This window comes from Pinus tabuliformis, chromosome X (assembly GCF_031772625.1).
Source record: "Pinus tabuliformis cultivar Carrire ecotype Pingquan chromosome X, CPIR1, whole genome shotgun sequence".
Classification (NCBI taxonomy): Eukaryota; Viridiplantae; Streptophyta; class Pinopsida; order Pinales; family Pinaceae; genus Pinus; species Pinus tabuliformis.
In genome coordinates this window covers 460,430,538-460,454,416 of record NC_142308.1, presented here as the reverse complement: position 1 = coordinate 460,454,416, position 23,879 = coordinate 460,430,538, and the positions used below count along the sequence as shown (strand labels likewise).

Below are 23,879 nucleotides of genomic sequence, written 5' to 3'. Positions count from 1 at the left end.
ATTTTTAATGTACCTTGGACAAGTGGTTTCCCATGGGTTAGTCCCTACCTAGGGAAAAGTGTCCAAAATATTTTTTTTCTTAAGTGTGACTTTATAAAGTGAAAGTGACTTTATAAGTGGTAAAGTCAATGTTAAATCATAAAATGAAAAGTGACTTTAGCCATAAAGTACAATGTGGGTACTTTATTTAATGGGTGAGTTAAAAAATAGAAAGTGAGAATTAAATGCACATTTATTCTCATCTCTTTATCTAAATGAATATGAGCCATTAGATCTTAGGGTTGCCCAAAAGTCATTTAGGGAAACAAAAGGGGGAAAAGAAAAGAGAGACTGCATTCATTCTTCATGAGTAGATTGGAAAAAGGAGGCTGAGAGTTGGAGAAAAGTTTTGAAGGAGAAATTTGTTGCAGCAAGTTGAAGGAGTGATTTCTAGGCAAAGCTGGGCATGAAAATCAAGGTTTAGAAGACAATAGAAGGTACAGTACGAACATCATTGAATGTTGTGAGTTGCAAGCATTTCGAGAGATGTTTTTAATTTTTTTTGGGAAAAAATCTGTACAGTCCATACAACGGTACGAAAATCTGTATAGTCAGTACAGGACAGTTCGTAAAGTCGTATTCGTACATTACATATTTTCAGCTTCAAGTGGGCACGAAAATCGAGGCAAAGTGGGCACGGTTTTCAAGGAGTTTTGGGCTGAAGAGATAAGTTGTATTTTGCTGTTTTGTTTTGTCTGCAAATGTATTTTCCCTGAACTTGATAGATAAATAAATTTGAAGAGCTCTCTAACATGTTTTCCCCTGAGAAGATTGAAGGGGTTTTGCCTGGGTCTAAGTTGACCAAAAATCTGTGTGTATTTTTATGTGTGTTGCTGGTTTGGCTATGTCCATATTTATTTTCAGCATGTGTTGACAGTCTCATGTGTTTTAATCTGAAAATTTCATTTCTAGAATTCTATATGTTGAATGTATGTTTATGGGAAAGGGCAGTTAACTGAATGGGAGTGATAAGGTGAAATTAAAACCGGGATGGGATTGTTGGAAACTTTTTTTAGTCATCAATTTTCAACACCTAAAGATACTTCTCTTTATGAACTCAAGTCGGCCTAACCTTATGAAGACACCACTGTTCAAAGTGCTCATGTCGGTACATTTCAATGTGGAAATAACTATATAAAGGAAGGTAAACTTCGCTCAACTATCATAGAACATTAGCTCACTGAAATTTCAGAGATACATTTCGGTACTAGCACAGAAGTTCGGGTTAATTACTGAGACGAACTCGCAAATCACATAGATTAATTTCGGTGTTATCATAGTGGATATATTTCGGTATTGTTACAGTGAGAGAGCTCGGGTTAGTTGCAAACAGGTTCAAAAATGATAGTGGCTAAGTTTTGGTACTATCACAATGCCTACATTTTAGTGCTATTACGGTGGGCAAACTTCATTGCTACCACAGTCTCGGTGTACCACAGTTTTGGTGTAACCACAGCCTTGGTGTGCCACAGTCTCAGTGTAATCACAGTCTCACTGTTCTCTTTGAAGAAGGAATAAAGTTCGATCATAATGAAGGAGGGCCACAGTTCGTATTGCATCAAAGTATGATAAGAATGTTGACTCAGATCGAAACAAAATCTTATTGAAGGAACAAAGCATTTCATTGGTGTAAGGAAGACATTGAAGTATAAACTACTACTCAACTGATGCAAGGAAGACATTGAAGTATAAACTATTGCTCAACTGATGCAAGGTTGATTTGATGGAGGAAGTCTTGGGTCTAAGTTGTGAGGGTCTTGGTCGTCTCATCTTGAATCTACTGAAGGAAGAATTTTGACCGGGTTTTCCTCTATAGTGGGGTTTTCCCTTGGCAGCGTGCCTACATTTTGTGTTCTTTTCCATTTGTTGCTTGGTATTAGTCTTGATGATAAAAAAAGATAATTCGAAAGAACTAATAATTATAACGAAAACATCACAAGATAATGTCATAATAAGAGAAATCGATTAACTGCTGCACTTTAGATTTCTCAATGCTTCTTCAATGTAGTAGATATCTTCATAATGCCCTTTGCAAACCTCAACTTTGAAATCATGTTGAGAAATCTATAGGGCAATGATTAGAGTGATTTCTCTTTTTCCTTGGTAACTGTTTGTGATGTATTTTTGCTTTTTTCTTACTTATTAGGTCCTTTACTTATTATTATGTTTGCATATCATCAAATAGGTACCAAAACAAGAAGAACAAGAACATAGAATATAGGCTGCAAGCCAGGGCCAAAACCTCATTGATTGAGAGGAAAACCTGCAAATCTCTTCTCTTCCTTATAGGTTCTTTAATTGACGAATTCAAAGACCTCTAGACCAAGAACAAGTCCAACCTTTCCGGATGATGTGCTTTCCTTGAATAAGTCAAACCCAGTCAAATCTCTTCCAGTAGCACAACTTCGACCCCTAGATGCAAAATTTCGGCCTCCACCGCAGATCTTAAATTTTCGGCCCTCCTGCAGTGGCTGTTGCCACATGTGCGAGCTTCATTTAGCCTTCCAAGGCTTCCTTAGACCTTTGCTTGGCTTTCTCTTCCTTTTGGAGCTTGAGGATGGCTTCTTGTGACCTTTGCTTGACCTTTTTTCCTTCCTCCCCTTCAAGATCGAACTTGTAGAAGAAAACCCTAGATTTGCTGCAGAAATGTTAGCCTTCCTTCGCACATGTGAGAGAGAAATAGCCCAAAAACAAATCTCCTTTTGTCCTCTTCCTTCTTCTCTTGGATGAGAGAGTGATGAATGTGTTTCAAGGAGGTTGAGTTTCCTCCTTTATATAGGCTTCTCAAGGTGGACGTGGCTCCTCAAATTAGGCTGACTTACCAGCTGCCAGGCCAACTTGGTCTTGAAGGGTATTTTGACACTTTTAAGGACAAAAATAATTTTCTTTACAAGTTACAATGTGCCCGATGGGGTCTTCAACTTATGACAATGACTCTTTTGACTTTTTAACCTAGGACCAACCCTAGAAGCACTCAATGGTTGCTTGACCTATAAAATAAAAGACCTTGAGCATGAAACCCATACTTCAAAAATAATAATAATAATTCTCTTTCATTTTACAATTTACAAGAATCAAAAGTACATTTCATATTTATGATGACTGAACCTAGTTACACATTTTTCAACAACTAACACCAATCTCACCTAGCCTATAGATGCTGCAAAACTAGTTATCCACGACCCAAAAGGATGTGAAAGCTAGAATAATCTTGAATGTGGTGAAGGATTATGTGATTCCTCACTTATATAAGATGCAAACAACAGGGGAGATGTGGAGGGTCTAATGAAGCTCTATTAGAGTGATACCACTAAGAGGAAGATGGTGTTGAGAGAGAAGCTGAGGAACACCAAGATGACTAGATATGATATCATGACCAATTATCTCACCAAGATCACTTAGGTACGTGATGAAATTGCAACAATTGGGGAGACTATGATAGATGAGGAGATGGTAAGGACAACACTGAATGGCTTCATCAAGCCACAAGCTCCTTTCATTAAGGGCATTGTTGCGTGAGAGAGTCTTCCTGATTGGGACAAGATATGGTATGATTTTGTCCAGGAGGGAATTTGGGAGGAATCTCTAGGAGGCCAATAGAAGGGTTAGGATGAGAACCTTGCCCTTGCTAATTATGCAAGGGTAAAGGAAAGGTAAAGAAGAATACACATGGAGGGGATACTTTATAGGTTGGAAAGAAGGATCCAAGCCAAGTGAAATGATTTGTGTGCCACAAGAGAGGGCATTATGCTTCACATTATTTGAATAAGAAGGTTAAGGGCAAGTCACAACAGGTAGCAACATTTGTAGATATTCATGTCAGTGAGTTTGCTACGAAGTTCGAGAAGGAGTTCTTGTTGGTATCTTGCCTTTCTAGTAGAGTTTCCAAGGGTGATTGGTTTTTGGACAATGGTGCTTCTTGTCACATGACAGGAGTATAGGAGGTATTCACTAGTTTGTTAGAGGACTTAGATACGCTGAAATATATAACTAGGTTCGGTCTTCATAATGACATATGTAATGTTGATTTTATGTATTCAATGAAAAGAGAAAAATAAATTTATTATTATTGTTCTTGAGGCATGGGTTTCATACACAAGGGGGATTTATTTTTAGGTCAAAGCTCCCATTAAGAGCTTCTAGGATTTGTCATTGAGTTTATAAAGTCAAAAAAAGTCATTGTCATGTATGAAAGACCCATTTGGCCATGTTACATATTTTAAAGAAATTATGAGTCTAAAGATTGTCAAGGAAACCTCTCTAAGACCAAGCATACAAGCTCAAGTCAAGTCGGCCTATATGCATCATTAAGTCGGTTTGCGAATGAAGTCAACCTATTGTGGAGCCCAACAACCCCATTTAAAGGAGTACTCAGCCTCTCTCAAGAAGACACACACAAGCATCACAGAAGTTCGATCTAGAGACAAGGAGGAACCTCATACCCTAGCGAAGAAAGAAGAATCATAAGAAAGAAGAAAACAAAATTGTTTGAACCTGTTTTGGGACATCTAAATTGTTTGAACCTGTTTTGGGACATCTATCTCACACATGCAGACTCTATCTAGGGCACACTTTCAGCTGCAAAAGGTTGAAATTACAGTGAATTCAAAAAGGAATATCAAGTGTCAAAGAAGTGTGGGAAAGTAAGCCGAATTGTTGTAGAAGAAGTCTATATCTTGGCGAAGAAGAAAAAAGAAGAATTTGTCCATGTTTTAGGTCACACGTGTGACCTAGGGTTTCTGCAGTAGGGTTGAGTACAGTAAAAAAGTTGTAGGTCCGAGAGAGTTGGTCGAAGGAGCAATTGTTGCCATTAGAAAGTAAGTTTGACTAAAGTTGACTTTGTGAATTGGAAGCACACAAGGAGAAGGCTTTGACTTGGTCTTGGAGGCGTTGTTGGTCAAAGGACTAGGTCTTGGAATTCATCGATTGAAGATTCTATAAGAAGAAGAATTCTTGTTGGTTTTCCTCTCAAGATTGGAGAGGTTTTGGATCTCGCTGATCACCTATATCTTGTGTTCTTTGTCTCATTGTTCTTTATGGTTTGTTAGTTGTTTGATGAAGAAGAACACAGAATAATAATTAAGTTGAAGAAGAACCTAAGAAAAGTAAAAAGTCTTCACAAGCAATTATCATTAATAGAGAAATCTCCTACATCTCACTGCCCTAGATTTCTCAACATGGTATCAGAGCTAAGGTAACAAGTCAAAGAAGGGCAACTCAATAAAGGACATTCAAGGATCGAAGTTCTAGAAAATCATCAAGGGCTTCAATCATCAAGAAGGACCTCTCATCCCAAAAGCGTTACAAGGTCAAGGTTTAGAACATCATCTTGAAGAAGTCAACAAGAAGATCTCAAATACCCTAGCTCATTCAAGAAAATAGTCTCCACTAGAATCATTCTTGGGAACCTTGCTCAAATCATCATCTCAAGGAAGAAGATCTCAAAAGACCCTTATCTCTACTCAAATAGAAGATCGAAGCATCTTAAAGTATACTCTTCCAAAGGAAGCAAGAAAGGCACTGTTGGCATCATTAAGAAATCAAGAATCTTCCATTCTCTATATCATCTTCAAAATCAAGCAAGCAAAAAGTTGAAGATATTGTCATCAAGGAATATCTTTGCAAGTAAGTATCTTTATGTACATCTGAATCTATAAAAATGTCTTTTTGTAAGGAGAGAAACAAGTTGGTTGGGTGGAAGAAGAGGATTGATTTAATCCTCTTAGAAAATGAAGTCGTGGAACATGTTAAGGGCTCAATCACAAAACCCTGGAAGGAAGAAGCTCAAGCTTTTGCAAAGTACATGAAAGGGGAAGTAAGGGCTGAAATGATTCTCATAGAATCCATCAAGGATCCCCTCAATCTTTATGTATCAAAACTAGAAACTTAAAAAGAAATATATGACAAACTTGTTGAATTGTTCTCCATAAGCACTGCAGTAGAAGTGATCTCATTAAGGCAAGAACTCTACAAGATGAAGATATAAAAAGAAGAAGGAATAGCCTCATACTTTATGAGGGTGTTAGAAATAAGAGATCAACTCCAAGAGTTGGGAGAAATAATATCTGACAAGGAAATGATTGCCATAGTGCTCAATACACTACCAAAGGAATGGGGTAACTTCACATCAAGCATCTATGGGAAGAAGGAAGCTACTCCATTCAATGAACTATGGTCATTGTGCGAAATCAAAGAAACCAAGATGAAGGCTAAAATTGATGTAGGATCATGTAAGCAAGCTCAAGCATTTGCTGCCATGGCTAGAAGAAAATGGAAGTTTGGGAAGCTTGGTCCTCAGAAAAAGAAGAAGAACATGTCGAAGGTTTAATGCTATGGCTGTCATGAATATGGGCACTACAAGAGAGATTGTCCAAAGCTCAAGAAGGACAACAACAAAAGAGGAAGGGAAGAAGCCCATATCATTGAAGAAGTGGAAGAAGTTGAAAAGAAGAAATCCAAGAAGGAGGAAGTAAAATATCTCTACTATGATTGAGATAGTCTTCCTCACCTAGTTCTTTTCAAGTTTTTTTGTTGTAAAGTACAACTATTATGGTAGGAATCATTAGAAGCATGACAGGATGCATCATGGCATCATAAAAGCATACGATTGAAAGCAAGAGCTCGTGACATCATCATAAAGAAGCATGAAAGATAGCTGAAATAGAAGTCTATGGCTGTCACCTATAGAAGGATGTAGCTCTTGGTAACCTCATTAGAAGCATAAGTAGTACTTATGGGAAAAAGAAAGTCATCTAGTATAGAGCTCATCATACATCATTCAAAAAGGAGCATTTGTAGGATGAGGATGATCAAGATCCTCTGTTGGAATCTTCATCGGAAGGTTCACCTACTGGAAGAAGCAAGTGTCTCGCCGAGAATTCCACCTTGTATGGGATTCATGGAATGATGGTATGATGTCAAAAGAAGTGAAGCAGGTCAAGGTGATTGAAGTTCTTTCAATCAAGGAAGCTGCTGAAGGAAGTCTAGATGACCAAAAGGAAGAGATGAGGTATGTATGCTTGTATTTGATAAAAAACGAGTCATGTCATATAGTTGTAGATAGCATGGATAAATGCTCCACCTCATGAGCATGATCAAAAGAAAAGGATCTCCTCCTTTGGAAGGATGCATGAAGGCATGGTTCACATATTGACTAAGATGAAATCAACATAATAAGTCCTCATATGGAATATGAGGTGGTTGACAAAAATAAAGGAACTATGGATGGAAGTTCCTAGGATGCAATATGTGAAGAAAGTAAGGAGAGATCATGAAAGGTGCAACTATGGTCACATAGAAAAGGAAATCAACATCTAATGATCTAGAAGAATTGACCGTGACATCTCCAGGGAAAAGGTATGAAGATTCCAATAAAATCTGGAAAGGAAGATGGCTCTTGACATGTTATATCTTTTTGGAGATGTGTCAACATGTATGCTGGATGTTGATGTGACAACAAGCAATTGTCATGATGTAAGACCATCACAAAGGTAATTTGATATTCATTTTTGATTTTTGAACAATATTTGGATGGGCTAATGCAGGGCTACCAAAGGAAGAGTTGTAGATGTCATCTACAACTGATACTCATGTGATAGGACGAAAGATCCTAAAGGAAACATGGTGTGAAGAAGGTAGCAAGGTATGAAGGAAGGCAAAATATGGACTAATGGATCATTTTCTGATGAAAGGAAGGATGACATGACTAACTTGATTCATAAATGAAAGTGATGGATGGTTAATGCCCTACGAAGAAGTCCCAAAAGATCTAGGCTTCATAACAAAGAAGAAATTCATGACGTCGAAAGGAGTCGTACAAGCAACTGGTTGTCCCATGATCCCCACCTAGAGCGCTGCTGGAAGCAAGTCCTTGGTTAAGGGGAAGCTTGGTCTAGTCTCTAGTTAAGAGGGAGCTTAGATACATTCTTTTTATAGGAGTGGGTACATTCTTTCATAGGAATGGGTATATCCTCCATGGTTAAGAGGGAGAGATAGACACATCATTCTTGTCTTCACTTGGGAAGAAAGAATGGAGGATTAGGTAAGCATTTGGCATCCGATACTCTATTAGGATGTGGTAGGGCATCCAAGATAAGAGTAGTCGTAGAGGACTGATATTCTTTGAGGTTTGGGAATCCAAGATAAGAATAGTCCTGGTGGAACATACTTTGAGAGAACCCAGGTGGGGTATGTTCCAAGAGAGACAATGGTGATGGCTTTTATTAATCATTGGTCTTGCGACTCGCCAGCGTTGTGCTATGATCTTGTGGAGAGATAGAGCTGTCAGTCAAGGCCTTGCTATGTAACAATGCTGGATGATATGATGCTAAATAGATGAGTTACCAATCTGACTCTTCTTATGACAATTCTTTAGATTGAGAATGTCCAAGTACCATGTATGGATTATGAATACCTACCTAGTTAAGAGGGTGTGTTGAAATATGTAACTAGGTTCAGTCTTCATAATGACATATGTAATGTTGATTTTATGTATTCAATGAAAAGAGAAAAATAAATTTATTATTATTGTTCTTGAGGCATGGGTTTCATGCTCAAGGGAAATTTATTTTTAGGTCAAAGCTCCCATTAAGAGCTTCTAGGATTTGTCATTAAGTCTATAAAGTCAAAAAGAGTCATTGTCATGTATGAAAGACCCATTTGGGCATGTTACATATTGTAAAGAAATTATATGAGTCTAAATATTGTCAAGGAAACCCCTCCAAGACCAAGTATACAAGCTCAAGTCAAGTCGGCCTATATGCATCATCAAGTCCGGCCTATTTTGGAGCCCAGCAACGCCTATATAAAGGAGGACTCGACCTCTCTCAAGAAGACACACACAAGCATCACAAAAGTTCGATCTAGAGACAAGGAGGAGCCTCATACCCTAGCGAAGAAAGGAGGAGGATAAGAAAGAAGAAAACATAATTGTTTGGGCCTGTTTTGGGACATCTCTCTCACACGTGTAGACTGTATCTAGGGCACACTTTCAGCTGCAAAAGGATGAAATTACAGTCAGTTCAAAAAGGAATATCAAGTGTCAAAGAAGTGTGGGAAAGTAAGCCGAATTGTTGCAGAAGAAGTCTATATCCTAGTGAAGAAGAAAAGAGAATAATTTGTCCATGTTTTAGGTCACACGTGTGACCTAGGGTTTTTGCAGTAGGGCTGAGTTGCAGTCAAAAAGTTGCAGGTCCAAGAAAGAGGTTGAAGGAGCAGTTGCTGCCATTAGAAAGCGAGTTTGACTAAAGTTGACTTTGTGAAAGGGAAGCACATCAAGGAGAAGGCTTTGACTTGGTCTTGGAGGGGTTGTTGGTCAAGGGTCTAGGTCTTGGAATTCATCGATTGAAGATTCTATAAGAAGAAGAATTCTTGTGGGTTTTCCTCTCAAGATTAGAGAGGTTTTGGCCTTGGCTAATCGCCTATATCCTGTGTGCTTTATCTCATTGTTCTTTATGGTTTGATAGTTGTTTGATGAAGAAGAACACATAATAATAATTAAGTTGAAGAAGAATCTAACTAAGATAAGTAAAAAGTCTTCACAAGCAGTTATCATTAATAAAGAAATCTCCTACATCTCTTTGCCCTAGATTTCTCAACAAGATTTGCATGTGGAGCTTGGAAACAATGCCAAGTATGGTGTAGAGGGAGTTGGGATCATTTTGTTTCAGTTGGAGTCAGGAGATTCTCTGGAGGTGAAGCATGTGTTGTTTGCTCTAGGGCTGTTGAAGAATTTACTTAGTCTTAGCCATGGAGGATAGGGGTTATGTTGTCTATTTCCAGGATGGAAAAGTTCTTGTTTAGCTGAGATATTGTAGCCTTGACTCAGGAGAGTGATTGGAGGCAAAGAGGGTAATTTGTACGTGTTGAAGGCTCAACTTGTATGAGCCCTAATTCATGACAGTGACAACTTGTGCAAGCTTTGGCACGAGGATGGGTCACGTGAATCACAAGGCATTGCCCATATTGAGGGAGATTATATTGGTCTTCTGAAGTTTAGTGTAGAGTAGCAAGGAGTGTGCAAGCGATATGCTCTTGACAAGTATGCCAAGGCTGCTTTTCCAAATAGTGAGAGTCGATCCAAGGGGATCTTGGTTCTAGTACATATATATGTTTGTGGTTTGATGTTAGTAGCATCTTTGAAGGGTTCAAGTTATTATGTGACCTTCATTAATGATTTCTCTTGGAGGATGTGGATTTTCTTCACGAGGACCAAGGATGAGGTCTTTAGTCGATTCTTGGAGTTCAGGGCTCTTGTGGAGATAATGGAGGTGAGTATACCTGCAAACTTTAGAGATTTCTTTAAGGAGTTAGGGATCAAGAGGGAGTTGATGGTGTCACACAACCCACAGTAGAACGAGGTTGTTGAAAGGAAGAATTGGGCCATAGTTGTAGCTTCCAAGGTGATGATTTCTATCTAGGATCTTCCCATGTTCCTTTGGGAGGAGGCACACAATATGACAATGTGTCCACAAAATAGGAGTCCTCATATGGTCTTGGGGGACAAGACTTGAGAAGAAGCATTCTTTGAAGTGAAGTTGGAGATTGGCGACTTTGGCATTCTCGGTTGTTCAGTATTTGTCCATGAACTTGCAGAGAAGAGGACAAAGTTGAAACCCTTAATAGAGAAGGGCATTTTCTTGGGGTATATTGAGACTTCAAAGGCATAGAATGTTTTCATTCTAGGATAGAGGAAGACCATGGTAAATCGAGATGTCAAGTTTGAGGGGAGTCAAGCATTCAGGAAATCTCATGGGTCCCTTCCAACAGAGAAAGAAGGCAAGGAGCAGTAGGCTCCAAATATTGTAGCGAATTCATTGCCACCCACAGCAAGAACTTGGTCTTCAAGTTAGGGGAGGAATTGTAGGCTCCTAGTTTTGTTAGGAGTCCTCGATAGTCAAAGTGGACATTGAGGCACTCTCAAGAGGATGTGGAGGCTCCGAGGAGCACATTTAGGGAGAGTATATGATTGAGGCAGTTTACCAGTTATATGGCTCTCATGAGTAGCATTATTGATTCCTAGCTTACTAACAAGTTTGGAGGGATGCCATGATGGAGAAGTATCACTCCATTACGAAGAATTATGTGTGGAACATAGTTTTGAGACGAGAGGGAAAATCAGTAGTGAGCTCCAAGTTGGTCTTCAAGATCAAGCATGCTGTGGATGATAGCATAAAGAAATACAAGGCAAGGTTTGTGGTGAGAGGGTTCTCCTAGAAGGAGGGAGTGGACTATGTGGAGACTCTTTATACTTCCATTCAAGTTGTCATATCTATTGCCTCAGTAATGGGGTGGAAGATACGTCAAATGGATGTGAAGATAACATTCCTCAATGGAGTTATTGAGGAGGAGGTGTACATTGAGCAACTTCACAACTTTGAGATTCATGGAAGAGATTCCCATGTATAGGCTTAGTAAATCCTTGTATAAACTCATGCAGGCACCGAGGTTGTGGTACTTGAGGATTGATGTATACTTGTGGAGCTTGGGCTTCACCAAGAGTGATCCAAATCCCAACGTGTACTTTATACTCGTTAGAGATGATACACTCATCTTGGTGCTGTATGTTGATGAATTGTTTCTTATGGGTGTGGAGAAGCTCATTGCTATGTGTAAATAGGATTTGGCTTTGGAGTTCAAGTTGGACATTGGTTTGATGCATTACTTCTTGGGGTTAGAGGTGTGGTAGTAGCCAAGCGATATCTTCCTCAGACAAGGGAAGTATGCAGTTCATATGCTAAGGATGCTTGGTATGGTGGATTGTAAGCCTATGACTACACCTATGATCACCAATTTGAATAAGTTGAGTGCTTTTGATTTAGAGTTGGTGTATTTGGCATTGTATAGGCCACTAATTGGTTCCGTAATGGATATGGTCAACACTAGCCCGTATATTTGTTTTGTTGTAAGCACTTTGACCCGGTTGATGGTGGAATCAAGGTGGTTGCATTTGATTGCAATGAAGCATGTACTTAGGTACTTGCGTGGTACAATGGAGTATGGATCGAGATATGTCAGGAGTGATGGAGTAACGCTGCAGAGTTATACAAACTTAGATTGGGCAGGGAGCAATGTATAGGAAAATCAACTTAGGGTGTTGTTTCAACTTGGTATTAACAATGATTTCATGGTTCAATAGGAAGCAGGCTTTCATGGCACTTAGTTCGGTAGAGGCAGAGTATATGGTAGTGAGTTTGGCGAGTTGCGAGGCTATTTAGATTTGCAAGTTGCTCATAGGTTTATATGGTCAGGAGTTGGAACCTACAATGATACATTGTGATAAGTAGAGTTGCATAAAACTTGGAGATCTAGTGTTCCATGACAGGTCCAAGCATATTGAGATTAGATATCACTTGATTAGAGACAGACTGCAAATAAGAGCAATAAAGCTTCGATATATCTCCATAGATGAGCAGGTTGTAGATATTTTGGCCAAGCCCTTGGTGAAGGGGAAGTTTTTTTCTACAGAGATAAGCTAGAATTGGTGCATAGTACCTTCCTCGCTAAGAGGCAGTGTTGACGTCTTAGGTATTTTAGATTGGCTAGGTGTCAAGCGTGCAGGAATCGTCCAAAACCTCCTAAGAAACTTGCTCAATTTACTGAGTAAGTTGTCTTTATGATTGAGGCTTTTAACCTAAGTCTAACTTAGAAAATCACTTTGGATGTTAGGGTTAGGGATTTAGCTCAAAGATAAATTATAAAAGCAAGCCTAAGGAGAGGAGAAAGACACAATTGACAGAGATTTGAGAGCGATTTTCTCTCAGTGAGTGTGGTACTCAAGGGCACAAGAGGAAAGTTGACATGATAAATTTATGCAGCAAAGGAGAACCCCAACTCAGGTTGTACAACAAGAATAACAGGGCCAAGCCACTTGTGCAAGTGTAGGAGGGTACAGGAGCAAGCTGTGGCCTCACATGTGCCACAAATCCACAGTGCAGTCCTCATGTGTGAGAGGAGGAGAAGGTACAATGCGTAGGTTGCATGTGTGGTCTGCACAAAACACATCCATGGCCATACGGCTGCAGTAGCAAAGTTGGGAGGTGCTGGGGTCGATCCAGATTATTTCTTAGGGTTGTACATGTCATATAGTCGCCCAATTTATTTCAGAAAATTTGCTGTAGCTTGTAATTTTCTCAATGGGCTGTTTTCCCAGTTAGGGAGTCCTCCCTGTTCTGATAAATAAAGTGAAGATCAGTTGGAGGAGAATTTTTTGTGAGATTGATTTCCTGTGTTTGCTTCCGCTTTTAATTTTATGAGTTAAAAATTCGAATTCGTTTTATTCAGTAACTGCAGAAATAATTTTTTTGGGTTATAAAAATTACTAGGAATTAAAATCAGATGTGGAATTTTGAAATTAACCAGCACTCCATCAAAACTCTAAGTCTCCTCCAAATAAACCTTGAGTAGCTGCCATGTGAAGTAGGGTGCTTGAAGTATTTACTATTAACCTCCAAGGTAATAAAATGGATTAATTTAAGCATTAAATGGTCAAATCAACCTCAACATGTATGCACAAAGGTTAAACTCAAATAAAACCATGAAACAACCTCATAGTGAAATCAACATGAACATGCTTGCTAGTGAGGGGGGGTCCATTCCAACAAGCATGATACCATGGAAACAAGATGTACCTCTTGCAAAGACCACCATGATAAGAATACGATCACAAAATAGAAGATCCACATAGGTTTGGACCAAGGGCTCATCACCAGAGGACTATAACCTGATAAATGCTCATCAAACCTTAGAAAAACTCATGATCATCAAAGATGTGTGTAGTACCCCGCCAACCTCCTCCACCCCCATGGGCCACCTCTAACTCAAAATTAGGGAAGAGTACATCCACAAGGGTAATAACATCATCAAACACATTCCATCTAGGTGATGTTAGCAAATGTTGAAATCAAATCATATCACCTAGGGAAATCCCACCAAGACAGTGCACTACCACAACACACCCTCCGACTGCATCAACATCATAAGAGAATGGACAAGAAAAATGCTAATCCATGCAATCATCAAGTATGTCCCCAAAACACATCCAACACAAGAGAGTCATGTACAACACCCGTAGTGACATAAATAATAGCACATCACCATGCAAAAGTCACTAGGAAATTCCAACAAAAACATGAAAGATCTACCTCCTAACACCATCATCATCTAACCTATAGGGGGCTAGACCTATTGTCCAAGAACAAGATTGAGAACATCCAAGATAAGCATCCACACCATAATGAGATAGCGCGCTACATAACCATTAGATATGCAATTGAGGTGTGATCAACAAGGTAAGCACATGTGAGATGACCACCCATCAGCAAGCACAATCATCCAACCACGGAGATGTGAAGCTCTTTTAACCAAAGACCTCCATTAAATAATATAATGCTATGTAGAGAAGGGGCTCCATGATGATGAAATTTCCCCAGTTCAGTCCAATGCTCCAAGATACCAGCTGCAAATCTCCATCAATGTGTTAAAAATCACAAAGTGAAACCTCATACGATATGTGTATCAAGTCTCACTCCATGTGTATATAGGAGGAAATCAGTGATGATATAAGCATTACTGTTGCAAAGGATATATGATATAAAAGCACAAAGGAACTTGTCAAATGAATAACCCTTTGGGAATCACCCAATATCACAGACCTTAAGCATTCAATTTCGACTAATTCCAGTCAAATACAGTGAGAAAGGCTTATGAAATGAGCACCTGAACTTTACATGGATGAACATTCAATATACAATGACAGTGCATCTCATTGGCGATTAGCATTGGGAATGACCTTGCTCTGTCACATTTCTACTGGCAATCCTTTGTGAAACAAGGTTAAAATGACTTTGGAAGGAGGTTGAGCTGGTCTAAAGTCTTTCAAGGAACCTCAGTCCTCTATGGACAGGTGAGATTTATTTCAAAACATGATTAAACGCTGAACTGATTCTAGATTCTGCTCCAAAAGCGGTAGAAAGGTGGACTGCAAGGGAGAAAAGATGAGATGACAATTATAAATTTTGAAACCTTTACCTCCACACATACTTATCTGTTCAATCTTTGTTGTATTAGAATAACGCTATTTTAGTATTTAATGCTCATTCGGATCTTATTAGCAGTTTCTTAGACGAAACTTGCTGTTTCTATTTCTTAGTAGAAACTTGCTTTTCTATTTATGTAAATACATTTGAATTATTTATCGAGCTTCTTTGCTCATTGTAAATCAATCTAATACATTCATTGATTATGGTATCAGAGCGCGGGTATTTTTTTCGAAATAATTTTTCATTTGTGTGAAAAATTTTGTGCTTCATTTCGAATTTGCTCTCTAGTTTTTTGAATTTGCTGCATCATTACAGATGCCATTGTTTCATCTGAGTGCGTGCTTTCTCGCTGTTTGACGCTGTTCGAACTTGATTTTTTACCGTGTGGATTCTTTATGCTGTTTGTAGTGACTATAGATTTCCGGAGTGACGGATTTGAAATCGGCCCTGTGCCGCTACGTCTAACCCCAGATCTGTTCCACAAGTGTGGGATGTTGGTGAGACACACCATGATTGTCACCGAGATTGCTACATATCGTGCGGGCAAGTCTGAGCCCGTGGCAACATATTCGGCAGGTACGGCAAGGGCACGGAGTGAATGGTCAGGCCCTATTCCGCCGGACCGCGATCCACGACAGATTTGCAAAGGAAATTAAAGGCCATTTGCTCGAATTCGTCGTTGAATACGGCCCGATCTTTCTCAGCCATCTGCTTCTCCAAGCCCTCTCAGAGCTCCGATGCGACCTTGCCGAACTCCGGAATCCACCGGTCTCGGTTCATCCGGAGAACTTCGAAGCAAAAGTTCTTGAGCTGCGCGTGCTTCTCCTCGGAGGGATCGAGGTAGGAGAGTGTGCGGTAGCCGCCCGTGAACTCGGGGCTGGGCATGAAGGTGCTGGTGAAAAGATTTTTTTTTGACCTTGTTTGTATTGAAGAGCACCGGGAAGCTCTTGGCGTCTAGGAGCATGATCACACGGGGGTCAGGGAAGAAAGGGGCCCGGGTGGCATGTTGACTCTGTAAACTGCGCTCCCATATTTCTCCATCCGACTCTTGAAGAACTCGTCCCTGTTTCTAATCTCAGTCGCGAAGCCCTGATTCTTAATGTGCTGGCAGAAATCGAGCCATTACCTTTTCCTGAAATTCTGTAAGATCTGTGGCCATTCAGCGCCACCTGGTTAGTTATCGGCAGATCTGCAAGAAAGAAGAGATGTGAGCTCATGTGGCTCAGGAAAACGAAGACCAGGAGCGTGGAGCAGGAGAATGCAGGCTAGTATTTCCAGCTAATGCAGTAGCAATACGCAAGGGGGATGTTATAATCGTAGCAGAGGCCCACTGAATCTTGTCAATCTAAAGATTTTAAAACCAGACGTGATAACATGTGGGCCCATCCTGGTGGGTTACGTATTTTTTTGGGAACAATGAACTCTGGAGACCACGAATTGCTGGTAATCTGCCCATATCAATTTCTCAGTATATGTATTTTTTGATTCTTCAGAAAATATAGATTTTTTTTACACGTTAGTTTCTAGACATATAAATATTCTCCAAGTTTCTCCTTGCCTAAGCCGCTCTGAGCGATTTTTGGTTTTATTTGCACCAGCACCTGTCAGATTTTATCCAGATCAGCCAGCATTTGCATTGAAATCCGTGTCGGATTCCTTTGGTGTTTTCTGTGTCTTGGAAAAACGTGCAGATGGCTTCGCTAACCAATCTAATGTTGGAAGGCAGTTAGCGCTTTAATGGCACCAACTATAACATCTGGAAACAAAGAATGTTGACCATTTTTGAATATAGACGTCTTGACTAGCTCGTTTTGGGCAAAGAGCTCCGTCCTGGTACACCTAGTACAGATCAAGATAAGTTTGATGATCGAAATCGAGAGGCTGTTATGCTTCTCAAACTTTCTGTGACTGATGATCAGTTACCACAGATTCCTTCTGATAAGACAGTTGCCGAAATCTGGCAACATTTGAAGGAATTGCATGAAACATCCGACAAGAGCAAAGCTTTCTTTCTAAAGAATCAACTATTCTCCATCATGATGGACGATATATCTTTACAGGAACATCTTAACAAGATTAAAGACATTCGAGATCAGCTCGAAGCCATTGGTCGGACCATGGAGGAAGAAGATATGGTAGTCATCACTCTGAAAAGTCTACTGAAACCTTATGAACACTTCATAGAAACACTCAACATCACCACCACTAATGTTGATCTGAAGTTTCCAGAGTTATGCACCAAACTCCTGCAGCAGGATCGTTGGAAACAATAGTTTGGTAGTGGTGCTTCTTCAGCCTCCTCAGAAAATGCTTTTGTTGCCAAATATCAGTCCTCTCAGTCCTTTCAGCAGAAAGGTTCTTCTCAGCCTTCTGATCCTGCTAGGAAGAAAAATGTACAGTGTAATTACTGTCACAAGTTCGGTCACATGAAGAAAGATTGTCGACAGAGGATTGCTTCTGAACAGAAGAAACAGGGAGGGTCTCCTCAGACATCGAATGTTGCAGAACATTTCGAACAGACAGAATCTACCTTTTATGCCTTTATGACTCAGAGGTCCTTAGATCATGTCCCGTCTTCTGCCTGGTACATTGACTTTGGTGCATCACGTCATTTCTCTCACATGCGTGACTGGTTTATTGACTTCTCATCTTTCAGTGATTTCGTGGTATTCGGTGGAGGTGAGGAGTACATAGTGGTTAGCAGAGGTACAGTTCAGATCCAGTCTGGTGGGCGCACACTCATCTTCCTGAATGTGTACTATGTTCCTGGTATGGAAATTAATCTGCTGTGTGTCAGCCAGATTATGCGGAACCCTCCTCAGCTCGATGTGGTGTTCAATGCACACAAGTGCTCCATTATTGATAGGGAGACTCGTCTTACGGTTGCCGTTGGCCTAGAGGATCATGGTCTATACAGGCTTCTTGACACTGGTGATTCTCCAGAAGTGGCTCTTGCAACTCGTATTTCTCCCATCAGCACTCTGTGGCATCAACGATATGGGCATCTAAACATTCAGTATCTTTCTCAGCTTTCTCGGGAAGGACTTGTGTTAGGGTTACCTGATATTCAGACTCAGCAGTTGGGAGTGTGTGGCGCCTGTCAAGCTGGCAAGCAACATCGGTCTTCATTCAAGGATGGCGAATCTTGGCGCGCATCTAAGGTACTCCAGTTAATTCATGCTGATATTTGTGGTCCTATGAATACATCTTCTATTACTAGTTGCAAATATTTTTTGCTTATTGTAGATGATTTCAGTAGAAAGATGTGGGTGTACTTTCTAAAACATAAATCTGATGTATTTAGTATCTTTCAAAAGTTTAAGTCCTTAGTTGAAAAAGAGTCTGGCTGTAATATCATAACTCTTAGGACAGATAACGGGGGGGAATTTTGTTCTTCTGCTTTCTCCAACTTCTGTGATACTCATGGCATCAAACGCCAGTTAACTACACCCTACACTCCTCAGCAGAACAATGTTGTTGAACGTTGCAACCGTACGGTTGTTGAAATGGCTTTTTCCATGTTACAACACAGGAGTGTTCCGAACAAATTTTGGGCTGAAGCAGTGTTTACTGCTGTCTATCTTCTTAACCGATCACCTACTCAGGCTGTTAAAGGGAAGACTCCAGAAGAGGTTTGGTCTGGTCGTAAGCCTACGATCAGTCACCTCAAAGTATTTGGCTCGATTGCATATGTTTGGATTCCAGTTGCTACGCGCTCTAAGTTGGATTCCAAAATCCAGAAACTCATGATGACAGGGTACAGTGATCACCACAAGGCCTATAGACTGATAGATATAGCCATTGGTTGTCTTAGCTTCAGTCGGGATGTAGTATTTGATGAAGACAGAGGATTCTTTCAGTCTCCTCCCTCTGAGCAGTGCTCTAAGGATCAACCTCACAATGTTCTTCTTCCGTTAGGTCCACCTGATGGGAGGGATGATGCAGCATCAGTATTTGATGATGCATTGCCTAAGCTTCCTCCGAAAAATAATCCTCCTCTTGCTGCTCCTGTTGTTCCTGAGCCTCTTCTACCCACTCCTGATATTGGTTCTTCTACTCTCCGGCCTAAATGGTGGGCTAAAACTATTGGTGATCTCCGGGATAATGAGCTCCTTGAAGGTAGAACTTCCAGAAATAAGAGCAAACAACAACGTATAGTCAATTTTGCTCTTATGGCTAACCTACACAGTGTTTTTGAGCCTCAAAGCTATTCAGAGGCTAAGGGTATACCTGAGTGGGAACAAGCTGTGGAAGCTGAATTTCAAAGTCTTCAGAAGAATCACACTTGGACCCTTTCTAATCTTCCTGTAAAGAAGAAGCCCATTAGCTGCAAATGGGTGTATAAAGTGAAATATAAAGCCAACAGAACCCTAGACAAGTATAAGGCTCGCCTTGTTGCTCGAGGGTTCTCACAGAAGGAAGGCATCGACTATGAGGAGACCTTTGCTCCTACAACCAAGATGAGTACCATACAGCTCGTCCTTGCCTTAGCAGCTCAGTTCAGTTGGAAATTCCATCAGATGGATGTAAAGAGTGCTTTTCTGAAGGGTGACTTACAGGAAGAAGTCTACATGACGCAGCCTCCGGGATTCAAGGTTGCCGTTCAAGAACAAAAAGTTTGTAGATTAGTCAAAGCACTCTATGTTCTGAAACAAGCTCCTCGGGCTTGGTACATGAAAATTGATAAGTACCTAACAGATCATGGCTTTTAGCGTAGCCCATCTGATACAAACCTGTATATCAAGCATACTGGTGATGATATTTTGTTTGTGGTTGTCTATGTAGATGACCTTATCATTACTAGCAGTTCAGCACATTTGATCCATGGGATCAAACAAGATTTGTGCAGCACCTTTGATATCACAGATTTGGGACTCCTTCATTATTGTTTGGGGGTTGAAGTTTGGCAGACTGAGAACAACATCTTTCTCTCTCAGTCCAAGTATGCTAGAAATCTTGTGGACAGGTTCAGAATGCAGGATTGCAAACCTGCCTCGACTCCTATGGAACTAGGGCTCAAACTTTCAGCTCAGTCATCCCCACCACTTGTTGATGAAACTTTATTCAGGCAATTAGTGGGCAGCCTCATCTACCTCACTGCCACTAGACCTGACATCAGTTTTGCAGTGAGCTACGTTTCCCGCTTCATGTCAACTCCTAAGGCTGATCATTGGATAGCAGCGAAGCGTGTGCTGCGTTATGTGTGTGGCACTCCTGATTATGGACTTCTGTACACTCGGAGTTCAGATCCTATACTCAGTGGTTACACAGATTCTGACTGGGCCAATTCGGTTGATGACCGTAAATCTACAGTTGGGTATGTGTTTAGTCTGGGATCCGGTGCTGTCACATGGACTAGTAAGAAGCAGCAGGCAGTGGCCCTTTCCTCGACAGAAGCAGAGTATCGGGGAGCAGTTAAGGCATCTTGTGAGGCAGTTTGGCTTTGACGTATGCTTGTGGATATGCATGTTTCCCAGGCCGGTCCTACTCCTTTGTTCTGTGATAATCAGGGAGTGCTCAAACTTGCCAAGAATCCAATCTTCCATGAACAAACAAAGCATGTGGAAACCCATTGTCACTACATCCAACAGCTTGTTGAAGACGGATCCATTCAGTTGTTGTATGTTCCCACAATGGAGCAGCCAGCAGACATTCTCACCAAGCCCCTTGGTCCTGATAAATTTGTAAAATTCAGAGGGTCTATAGGTGTTGTAAATAGATTGAGCATTAAGGGACGGTATTAGAATAATGCTATTTTAGTATTTAATGCTCATTTGGATCTTATTAGCAGTTTCCTAGAAGAATTCCGTTATCAATGACTTGTGTTTTATATTGTTGATTCTTGTCATGTTATTCTTCTTTATAGCATACATTTATGTTCCTTTATGCTATTCAGATCTTATTAGCAGTTTCTTAGACGAAACTTGCTGTTTCTATTTCTTATAGAAACTTGCTGTTTCTATTTATGTAAATACATTTGTATTATTTATCGAGCTTCTTTGCTCATTGTAAATCAATCTAATACATTCATTGATTATGTTGTATTCTCTGCAAGCCACCTGACCAAGATGTCTTTCTTTACGAAGTTAACTGTCAAACAGAGTTGTAAGGTTATTTTCAATTTACCTTAGAATCTTAAGAGTTTTACTTCATTTTACCTGTCTCAAGCGCAAATTGTCCTCCTGTTATGGCCTTTAACAGTTAGCCTATGTGAAGGTCCATGTATTCTGACAGTAGATTGATTCAAACTTCAAAGAGAAGCGTATATGTGTGGCCTAAGTGTTTTGTTCAGAAACTGTTTGTATGTTTCAGCCAGTGACATCCCAACTGGCTTTGCGAAATTTGTTGGCATATCTTTTATTCCATCATTTTTCTGGCTCATCATTTACACCATTGTATATGAGAACATGGTTGAAATCTTTACTCACTATTTGATTAAAGCATTCTAATTTTCTACTGTGTTCTTTGAATTTCTTATTTAAATATATTTCTTGAAAAGGAATGCATATCTGTATCTATATTCTGTAAATTATCCCATCATCTCCCAGTCACATATCATTATGACTGGGGCAGTTTCCTGACTGAAGGATGGCTGCTGAAATTGTAATGGTTTGGCAAGTTTGATGGAGTCTAATTGGGGAAAAACTAAGGTTAATATTGTTGTAGATTATTTGTTTTTTAAAATGTTTTTGTGAATTATAGAGATTATTGTTACTGCTCTTTTGATGCTGTATCAGGGAAGGCTCTACTTTGGAAGGGGTTAATTACTTTTTGACTTCAGGTTTATGAATCAAATCATGGAGACAACAATCTGGTGGGTTCTATCCAAGGTCCTTGTCAAGTTCTGTCTTCTGAGAAGCATAAGGAAGAGATTGAGAAGAGAAATGCACTTTTGAAAGGAGGGCATGAGATTACTGCATTTCAGCCGGTCTTCCTGTGCAAGTAGGTTCCTCTCTTACATTTTGAGTCCTATGTTCCTATTTGAACTCTGTAACAGTGACCATATTTTATTGGGACATTTGGATTATTTAGTCTTGACCTGTTGCACTAAACATGATATATAATAACTGTGAACAAGGAATTTGATATTACAAATGGAAATTAAAGAAGAATGTCATGCTAAATATTTGCATTTGTTATTTGTAGAACTTACTAGATTAGAGGTTAAAATGCAATCCAACTTTTGCAATATGGAATATTAAAATCTCTTTGTAGCTTAAAGGATCTGGAAGCTATTTTGTTCTGTGGAGTATTGTATAAGTGGGTCTGTCTTTAGTAGTCAGGAAATGAGCTTTTGTTGGAACTGTAAGTGGACTGTTTAGTTCTCAGAGTAAGCTAACATTGTAACTTTGCTAGCTAATTTAGATGGGCGCAATTCAGTCAATTTAGAGGGCAGTAGTAGTAGCTAACCCCTAAATGATAGGTTGCTTGACAGAGTTATGAAAGTGGTTGCAAGTTGATGTTAGTCTAGGAATAGATTGGCCATGAATTTGTATGGTTCCAAGTATGTTGCACCTCTAATCTGTGATTCCACCACTGTCTTAAAAATGTGAAAATTTTCATTCCATGGCTATAGCATTGTTTTCATTAATATTTTATACTGAAAATGGCTTGTTTAGTATCTATAGTTCTCAGTAAAGTACAGGGTTAATTTACAATTATAAATGGATCGCAACGGTCAGGCCTCTAAGTAAATATAGCCAATGACCACATTTGGCAGCCTAAACCTCAAAAGCACTTCATGCTGCCAGAAATTTCACCAAGGAAGAATCAAACTTGCTAGGCTTTTGCTGAAACTGGAAGAGACTGCAAGGCATGGATTGATGATGTTTGTAACTTTGAAGCATCTGGTGGTCTTTTGCATAGGCTAAGTGTCTAGCATGCAGGAGAGAGTTCTCTGTAGGTTCTTGTTTGACAGGAGAAAGTATTATTAATTCTTTTCCTACTTTTAATTTAAGAGAAACACATCAAGTAATTTATTGATTAATGTTGGCTATTAAGCTAAAGTCTCCAAGGATAAATAATCTACTTCTTTAAGTGAGTTAGATCTAATCTCCATCATTGATTTAAGTGGGCTAGGATTTAATCCTGACCCTTATCACTTTGGAGAATAGGGATTTGGCTCAAATGGAAGTATAAAGAGAACCTAAAGGCTAAGGGAGACACGTTATTTTGATAAAGCGATTTTTTCATGAGTGAGAGGCTGAAGTGACTAAGAAGAAAGAAGACAGGTGTGCAGCAGATTATTGGGAGGAGAATTTCTGTGTGGCTGAGACTTGGAGGAGAGAAAGAAGAGAAAAACCTGAGCAAGCAGAGATTGCAAGAGAGGGCCAAGATTTCTAGTAGGTGGGCAAAGACTTGGAGGCCGAGTTTCCATGAACAGGTTGAGAATTCCAGTGCACAATTTGTACAGCTAGGAGGGCTGAGTTTTTGCAGGTACATGGCAAGATTGGTCAGGGCCAATTCATCTTTCAAAGCAACCATCTTTCAAGGGTTGAACTCCTCCTTAGGCCAAAAATCTTAGGGGCGAATTTCAGGTTCTAATATTGCTATATTTTCTTCGTAATTTCTTTGTGGGTCTAACCCCTCAAAATTTTCTAGGTTAATAGAAAGTGAATGGAAATTTATTGGGCAGGATTTCTGCTGTCTTGTGGTGATATTCTATTTAATTTTATGCTGCGTCTTTTATTTCTAAGTTGAGAACACCAACGTATTTATTTTACAGTTTTAGAATTAATTTGAGCATAAATTATTTTATGGGTAATGAAAATAATTGTGAGAAAAATAAATCAGATTTGGTGT

General features: G+C 39.7%; 1 protein-coding gene across 4 annotated transcripts in view; it reads left to right on the top strand.

The window, feature by feature from the left end:
- Positions 1–23,879, top strand: part of LOC149140606 (uncharacterized) — a 142,288-nt gene that overhangs the window by 51,396 nt on the left and 67,013 nt on the right. For all 4 annotated transcript variants that reach the window (XM_089446372.1, XM_089446370.1, XM_089446371.1 and 1 more), the window contains one exon: positions 21,859–22,019. In XM_089446372.1, the coding sequence (XP_089302498.1) occupies positions 21,859–22,019 (161 nt within the window). The remainder of the gene's footprint in view (positions 1–21,858; positions 22,020–23,879) is intronic.